General features: G+C 38.7%; 1 protein-coding gene across 7 annotated transcripts in view; it reads left to right on the top strand.

Moving 5' to 3' along the window:
* The first annotated feature begins 1,183 nt into the window (after positions 1–1,183).
* Positions 1,184–8,908, top strand: part of LOC103466788 (uncharacterized) — a 44,165-nt gene continuing 36,440 nt past the window's right edge. For 2 of the 7 annotated variants that reach the window (XR_014087965.1, XM_081608299.1), the window contains exons 1-2: positions 1,184–1,524; positions 5,183–5,498. Coding sequence is in view for 5 of the 7 variants with exons in the window: in XM_081608299.1 (XP_081464425.1) it covers positions 5,195–5,498 (304 nt within the window). In the remaining 2 variants the exon portion in view is untranslated. Of the gene's footprint in view, positions 1,525–4,269; positions 4,336–5,182; positions 5,499–8,908 lie in introns of those variants that run through there. The other 5 variants (XR_014087966.1, XM_017305438.2, XM_008412631.3 and 2 more) reach the window with 5 other exon arrangements.

Here is an 8,908-nt window from a genome sequence, read left to right as displayed (position 1 = left end):
CCTTCACTTTCTGACGCTCCCGCCTCAGCAGAGCCATGCAGGTGAACACTTAGAACACCTGAGTTCCGGACAAAGCTTTGTGGTTCCCAACCTGAGGTTCGGGGACTCTGGGTTCAGCTCCTAACAGGGAAGGAGGTCAATTTATTTCACCTCCTAAACTTTCTTTTGAAAATAAAAATCTGTTTCATAATTAAAAAGTGTTATGAGTTAAACCCTCAGCTATTGCTCAGCTAATTTAACAGATGAACAATTCAATAAAAAAATATTATTTTACTTATAAATGCTGAAAAAGTTAATTTATAATGTTATTAAACACAGAATATGGAAAGAGTGACAAAACAGAGTGATGCAGATAAAGAAAAAAGTTACTATCACGTTTCTGTGACGCAAATGTTGCATTCAGTGAACACGGAAAAAGAATGCTGCATTCACTGTCCCAATGGAACAAAATGTTGCATTCACTGACATTATGTGACAAAATCCTTAACTTTTTGTCAATACTGGACTAAATGCTGCATTTTATGTCATTATGGAACAAAATGCTCCACTCACTTTTCTTATTTAATTTGCTGAACTCACTGTAGTTGCTGGTAAGAAAGATGCTGCATTCACTGTCTTTATTGGACAAAATGCTGATTAGTGTCATCATTGAGCATAATTATGTTTTCACTGTCTTTGCCAAACAAAATGCAACATTTACTGTCATCAGGGAAAAAAATACTACAGCCATTACCAGGAAAAAAAACAGGATTTGATGTAATTTTAGAACATCTCTAGTTGTTAATGTGGAAGAAAATGCTGTAGTTAATGTAATTTTTAACAAAATAATGTGTTTTTGACAAATGAATGCATTCAACCAAACAACATGTTCCCTGTCACTGACAAATTACAGTTAATTATTAGATTTCTTTGTTTTAGTGTTGTCTTTTTGACCATTCTGTCTTGTTAGAAGTTATGCAATAAGGTAAATATTTTTTTTAAAGGACAATTTATAAACAAAATAGATTATCTGTGACTTATTAGTTAGTAAAATACAGTAAAAAAATAATCCATGCTGAACTTTTCAAAGTTGTAATCAGCTTTTTGTAAAGACGTGTTGAATTAATTCTTTGCAAAACAATAAAACCAGGAATAGTGATCAGAGTGACGGTTATACTGTATGTCTGTCAGTTGCATTTTAATCTAGAATATTTGATTGTTAATGTCACCAGCTGAAATGTTCAGAGTGATACCAAGTCTGACTCCCTGCGGGGTGTGTTCAAATGAATGTGACTCTTTGTGCTCATTGAAGTCGTAGAGTAAAAGATCTGAGTGTTAATCTGATTTGTAGGCTCTATAATTAGCAGAGCAGAAGCCTTTTCTCTCAGCAGGAAGAGAGTGAAAGGTCCATCACTGCTCTTCAGTGGTGTGTTCGTCAGGAAGAGAAGTGGGTTTCCTCTGTTTGGATGAGCAGAATCAGGCCGGACTCTTCACATTTACAGGCAAGAGTTCAGTTGGAGGACCAAGCTCTAAATTTATCACCTGGTGAGTCTGATTACACCTCAGCAAATCCCTAACTGTCTGCTCTATGTTCAGTCCATACAGGCTGATAAATAATCTTTGGAGTAACTATGGGAAGATGGATCATTTATGAGAGTTTTTTAATAGATGGAAACCACATTTCCCTGTCTTTGCTACAGTAGAGATCAACAACGGAGCTTTTGTCTTTGTTTCTGTATGAAGAAGATCCCAAAAAGGTTCAGTTCATTCATTGTTAGGAATGGAGAAAAGTTCAACCTGATGCTGATGTGGATAAATTTCAGGGGCATATTGAAAAGACTTTAATAGTTGACACAAGATTTAACTGGAAGCAAGAGTTGGAGGTTTGGTGTGTTCAGGGCCTTGGACATTTTGGAGCCTTTCAAGCGCTTTAGTGAATTACCCAAACAAGACATTGTAGCAGTTATTCAGAAAAGGGATTATGAAAGTAGATTTAATGAAAGTTTTTTTGTTTTTATTGTGTTTGGGGTTGAATAAGGACTCCAAAACTAAAGATCTCAGAGGACAGGCAGAACAGCCTTTCCATGAAGTTCCTATAGGGAACATCAGTTTCCTGTTGATCTGCAGACATACAGGCTTTGATATCCTACAACATAGTTTTGCAAAGAGTGCAAAGGTTTTGGTTCTGATATAGATTTATGTTTAGTCATTTTATCAATGAAACTGCAGAGCATTGTGGAAAATAATTTGAAAAAGGTGAATCATGAAAATCATAGAAACGTAGTGGACTGAGTACACAGCTCTGAGGCGCTCCATGTTTGACTGACAGGCTTTTAAACAACTGGGAAGGTGAGTGAGTGACAAGAAAACCAGGTGTGATTAATTAGTGGAATCCAGTGCAATTGAGGAAGAATGTCATCAGGGAAGGTACCACTAAAAAACAAATACGGAGGGAACAAAACAGGTCATAAACAACTAAAAATATCAACACAAACGAATGAAAAATTACAAAAGCACCAATGGAACAAAAACCAGAAACTCAAAAATAACCAATTTGTTTTTAACAAACAACAAAACTTTTCCAGCATCCATTGTACAGCACATACAGCAGAAAAAACAGCTGACCAAATGTGCCAGAGCTCAGCTTAGGTTGCTAGGTAACCAGCTGAACCTAGCTGGGGTTGCTAGGTAACGGGTTGGGCTTCGTTGTGGTTCTGAAGGTTTTTTAATCGGCTCATTTTTCAGACACCAAAACACATTAACTTACTGCCAAAAACTGGCTGGGCGGAGTTTTTAAGCGCTTGAATTATTTTTAGAAGCAGTAGAGATACAAATGGGAATTTTGTATTCTAAATCCCCTTTAATTAATTTTGGTTAATATATATTGTCATTACATCACATATTATTTGCACTGATTTAAAACATGAAAAAAAAAACTAAAATAGTAGTGGACATCTGTTATTTTGAAGGTAAATTAAATCAATACGTTTTTACCAGAAAAATATTAGCTCCAAACCAAATATGAGAAGATGCAGTTCAAGTCGAGCAGAAGTCAGTGTCCTGACTGAGACTATAATCTCTTCACCAGCAGGAACGCCCGGCTCAGTTTTCCTGCTGAATCAGCTGAAAGTTTCTCTGTTTAAAGCATGAAAACATCTACGCATCTCTTGCCTTGGCGCCGAACGAAGGTTGATTCGACTCAATGAAGCCAGAGTAATGCGCGGAGCTCCTCACCAGCCTGGCTGCATTGATTGGTGAAATGATGCGAGCTGCTCCTCTGCAGCAGCAGATTGAATGGTATTTTCACGCTTCTTTAAGCACCTTTCATTAGAGCCCTCAGTGGCAGGACAGGTGAACAATCTTCTTCTACTTCTGCTTCTCCTGCAGGAGGAAGCAGTGGCTCAGAAAAAGGTCTAATTACTCTTTCATCATTGCAGAGTGGAGACCCCAGCAGACCTGAAATGACTCTGTGGTGCAGCTTTATCATATCAAAAAGTTATGTCCACAATTTGCATGAACAAAGTTGAATATTCAGGGAAATGTGCAGCTATTCTCAGAGGTACTTTGTGAGGGTTTTCACATGAAAGGAGCTTGGTTTGTTTTCCTGCAGCAGCTCATAAATGAGCTCAGCCCGCGGGGCAAATGTCCAGAGGTTACATAAAGACAGTGTGTTTAATTAATTGGAAAACACTCTCCTTTAATAGTTATTATTCAAGTCTGAAATGTGCTCCTTGTTATCTGAGCTCAGACATAATTACCACCCCTGGGACTCCTCTGCTAAGTGTTAGCAGCAAGATTCTTCACAGAGCACATAATAATTCCAGTGATGTAAAGGTCTCCTGTTAGTTTACACGCTGCAGATCTCAGAATTTTATCTGTCATTGAGCAAACAGGAAAACTTCTGAGAAACAGGAACCACGAGATCTATTAATGTGTGCTTCTGATTACATCATCCATCATGTCTCTCCATTTTAAGTTTTTCTCTCTCAATTGTTTGGCTTAGTTAACAAAAGAAAGCCAGAGGCCCATAGACTCATAAATTTAGTTACCTTCTTGCTCAGGTGATCTGCTCTTGATGTGTCCAGGTGTTTGTAGCTTTCTTAGAATAAGTTTAGTTACTCTGCGCAATCGCTTTGTAGCTGCATTTTTACATTTATTTTATTTTTTTACACAAATCTTTGTGTACATTCCGCTGTTAGAAAACTCCCCACACAATTGACGTCACACTTCCGTTAACTTTGTAACCGACAGCCACCTTAGCAGGCAGTTGCTATGGAGTTTCTATGACAACAATAAACAAGCTAAAGCCTCGAACTCGCTCTGGCCTCGTTCCAATCTAACTTATGAACAATATAAGTACATTACAACTATTACTCGATTACAGTTTTTTCAGTACTCTACCCACCTCTGTGTAAAACTAAGATAAATATCTCTGATATTTACTGCGGAAGTAGCAAAATTAGCATATAGCTTTTATCTACAAGCTAAGACATGCAGTCTGTCTTAGCTTGTAGACATGTACTTACTCTGCCAGTCACCATAACCTTATTCACGTAACTATTTCGTACGTCCTTTTCAAATCCGTTTAAAGATTGATTGTATGCCTCCATAGATTGCAGGCCGTGAAGCTCCTCCATGTTGTACGCATTTATTAGGTAGTGAACCATATGAGATCGAAGGCAGCTTGTCCACATCTGACATGTTTTTCTTCTCCGACTCTTACGGGTCGATCCCGCCAGCAACCATTTTGTTCTCTTTTTCTCTCGCACATTGGTTAAGACTGTCCACTTATTTTTTGTTGGCCTGGAAGTCATGGGTCTGATATGCATTGCGCATGCGCTGGTCTACTAAGACCAGCGTATCACTTCCCGTTCAGACTTGTGGGGACTATATTGCTTTAAGGAACTGAATTAAAATCACATAAGTTTGTTCACGAGATAAATCATTAGAAAACATGGCACGTCATCATCCCTCGTCCTCCTACCTCTTCCTCTTGTGTTTCTTTTCCGCCAGTAGTAAGGTCTGCTATATTCCTGCAGTGAGTGTTTTAATCCCGTTCAGTTTTTACACTTTTAGGAGTACAGGTTCCACCTTCCTTATCTGTGCTGGGTGAATAATGCAACTTTGTGAAGTTTTATTAGCCATTTTGCTCAGTGAATTTCTGTGTGTGTGTGTGTGTGTGTGTGTGTGTGTCTCCCCTCAGAGTTAAAATAAAATGGAAGATGTCTCTAAGCCTCTGTCACCTTCAGCTGCAGAGTCTCAAGATGACCAAGAACTGATGCCAGACCAGAATCCAAAGAGTCTTGGAGATGATCAGGACCAGAAATGTTGGCTGGTAAATCCAGATGAAGATGACATTTCTGGCAAAGTGCTTGAAGACCAGGATCCTCATCTGGATCATGAACCAGAGGTTCAGACAGAAGACAGATTTCCAACACAGACTTATGAAGAAGACTCATCAGGACAGTCAGAGTTCAGTCCAGTTGCAGAGGAGAAGATCCAGGACTGTATGGATGAAGGTGAGCAGAAACTGTAAAGCTTCTGCAGGGTTTCTTTATTATTACTTATCTGGGTAAATGACATTGGTTTGCAGGAGAGTTGGGTCAAACTTTCTGGCCCAGTTCAAATCTTACCTAAAGAACAGTGACAATAGGTAACTTCTCATTGGACAGAAATCGTGTGTGGGGTACCCCAAGGTTCAATCCGGGGACGCCTCCTATTCGATATGCTCCCTCTAGCTCAGGTTATCATAGGAAGTAAGATTAGCCATCATAACTATGCAGATGATACACGACTCTACATTATGATGTCACCAGATTGAAATGCTTTGAACAAATCAATGTGTGGATGTCCCATAACCTTTTCCAGCTGAACAGAAACAAAACTGAAGTTATCTTTGTACCTCAAGAGATACAAAGATAGTGTGCTGACTCTAGATCTAGAAATGATCTAGAGTCAGCACACAACTTCAGTTATTGTAGCTAGAAACTAGTGATCAGGCCCAAAATCCGGGTGTAGTGATGGACTTAGACCTGAACATTCAGAAACACATAAAGACAGTTACAAAGTTGGCCTTCTATTACCTGAAGAACATCTGCAGGAGTAAAGGACTAATGTCCCAACAATCATAATTGGTTACAGTGTCATGTTTTTAAAGTGTAAAGCTATTTGACCTACCTTGTTGCCGAAAAGGTGTATAAAAATAACCTTGAAATAAGCTTGATTTTTTTGGCTCAAGACCCTACAGAGTAAAGCTAAAATGCATGATTTGTTTGTTAGGATTAAAAGAGAAAACATCTTCTTCCTTCCTAAAATGCATCAAAGTTTCATACTTACTTTACACCAACTGTTAAGCATGGGGTTGGGGGATAATGGTCTGTGCTTCACCTCCTCCATATGATCTGGAATCAAATGTGAGAGCGAAGCTTGACCAAAACTAGATTATTAATAAACAGATGGTCCTGAAAACAACAGCAAATCTGTAATGGTCAAAAGGGTCAAAAGCAAAGAATAAAGACCTAGTCAAAGTCCAAACCATTCCTGGACTGAAATGCTGCACTGGGACCTTCAGAAAGCTGTGCAGAAACATGTGTAAGCTTCAATAAACTCACATGGTGTCCGCGCATCCTTAAAAAGTCTGACATTTGTTTCCCTAAAATTAAGGCCTCAAAATATTTAAAATTTAAAAACATTCACAGCAGCTTGTCTACAAACTTCAGTTTGTTTGGGGAGGTGTGAATGTGTAATTGAACTCTGATGCAGAGCAAAAAAGTGAACTCTGGCTTGCCAAAAAACCTAGGTTTCTGTTTGATTGAAGTGAACTCTGATGTGGTTCAAAAGCAAATGTGAACGCCAAGTGGACCAGAGACCGCTCCACAAGCAGGAAGTGGACTACAGTGTAGGGCATTCTGGGTAAAAACAACCAAAACAAATGCTAGAGTCTAGAGTTATATGGAGAAATTGCTTGTGGTCTTTTGCCAAAGACAAAATCCTACAACTGCTAAATTCTGTTGCTATTCCAAATTTAATTTACATTTTGTGAAGAAAAAAGTTCCAGTCAGAATTTTCTCCAGAGGTCTTTGTGTCGATTTGTTCAGTGGTTCTTGGTGCAGCACCCCTACAGGCGAGGGGGAAAACAATTTTTTAAAGGTTTCGGTTTGTTTCACACAGTACAGTATGAAAGTGAACCACAGCAGCTGAAAATGTAACAAATATCACAATTTTGTTACCAGACTACAAAGTGTGAAAACAGTCTGTAGAGACCACTGCAAAATATGCAATCTTTCTCTGTATATTTCTATTGTTATAGAAGTCTTAAATTTCACTCTTTATGGTTTTTAAAAAGCCTTTGAAAGTCTTAGATTTGAGTTGGTGTGGCCCTGCTCAATCAACACTTTAAAAAGAGTGGGATAAAATTCCTGCTGTGAGAGACGGGTGAATTCAGACAGAATCCCACCAGTTGTTGCACAAAGTTTTGATTTTCTCTACTCTGGTGATGGGGAATCTGATGTGTGTTTTTTATACACCTGAGGTTAAACTATATTAATTTAAGAACCTTCAGTTGAGTTTACATCTTATAAACCCCAATCCAACATATTAAAACTTTCCCCGTGCCGGAGACGAACCTGCCTTCTCAAATTGAATGAGAAGTTGAAGGTTTTAGATAGATCCTGTGAAAATAAAGCGTCAATCCACAGTTTAGACTGTTTCTGCAGAGAGTTGAGCATTGAGAGCCTGGGAGGTGTGAGTCTGCAGTCGGCCAAAGTGCACCAGGAGAACCACAGCAGGAAGCTGGTTGAAGCGCGATAACACCTTTATTCTGGGAGGCATGTGCTCTTCTGCATTGTGAGCGCTGCGGCTTTAACATGAAGACCTGAGAGCCGAGACAAACAGCGAAGAGGCCTCAGAAACAAACAGAAACAGCTCAGAAAGTCGCAGCTTCACCGCAGTCACTGCTGCTGTGTTTGATGTGACAATACCTTGCTTCAGGATCGAACATTACAAAGCTGCTGATTCAGGAACAAAAAATGAGAATCTGTGAGTCTGCCGTCAACCTGAAAGAGAAGTGACACAAACAAAGGCTCTGAATCCGCAACAAACATTTCTAAAAGATGCGGCCCGACCTTTGTCTCCATTCGTAGGATTCTTTAAACCCAATAACATGAAGAAGTGACATAAAGTACTGTGAGGATCTTTAACGGTTTCTGCTGCCTAGTATTTTTTCCTAATAAAAACATTTTGTGCATCAGTTTGGTTCCAACTGTGAAAACTACTTATATGATAACAAATTTGTGTGCATTGTTTTCTAAATAAATTGCAAAAAATATATAATTTGAGAGCAAATCAGAGTAAAAGTTTATATTATGGTAGAGTTGAGAACTGAAATTACAAAAATAAAATAAAACTTCTAGGCTGGGAATCTGAAACTTAAGTATCATTCTGATACTGATAAAGACCTGGTACTAATATTATCAATATTTTGGATTGATTCGCCCACCTCTATCAAAGACAGCAAGAAGAAATGTTTTATACTGGTCGCCATGATGTCTGTAGTTTTAGTTTTCACTGGTTCAGGTATCTCTGCTGGTGACCTTTTCTTTAAACAAGAATATTATGCTTACTTAAATAGGTTAGGATAGGCCTAAACATGAAACATGTTAGTCACATTTTTTGCACATTTTTAGATAATCAGATTTCAGTCTGCTCAGTTCTGTCTATTTTGAGCTCCTTAAGGGCCTCTTGCCACTTTAGATCTGAATAAGCTGCTGTTGGACACACCCTCAACTCTATGTTTACTCTCAAACGTGAAGATGCCTGAAAACTGATGGGCAATTGTATAACCATACATCTTTGAAAAGCAAAAGTAGAGAATCCTGCACAACCTACAAGAATGCAGCATGTGATTTCTGCTAGCAGCCATTGTACAGCA

The sequence above is a fragment of the Poecilia reticulata genome, chromosome 6, assembly GCF_904066995.2.
Source record: "Poecilia reticulata chromosome 6, P_reticulata-male-v2, whole genome shotgun sequence".
Taxonomy (NCBI): domain Eukaryota; kingdom Metazoa; phylum Chordata; class Actinopteri; order Cyprinodontiformes; family Poeciliidae; genus Poecilia; species Poecilia reticulata.
This window is presented reverse-complemented; position numbering and strand designations above follow the sequence as displayed.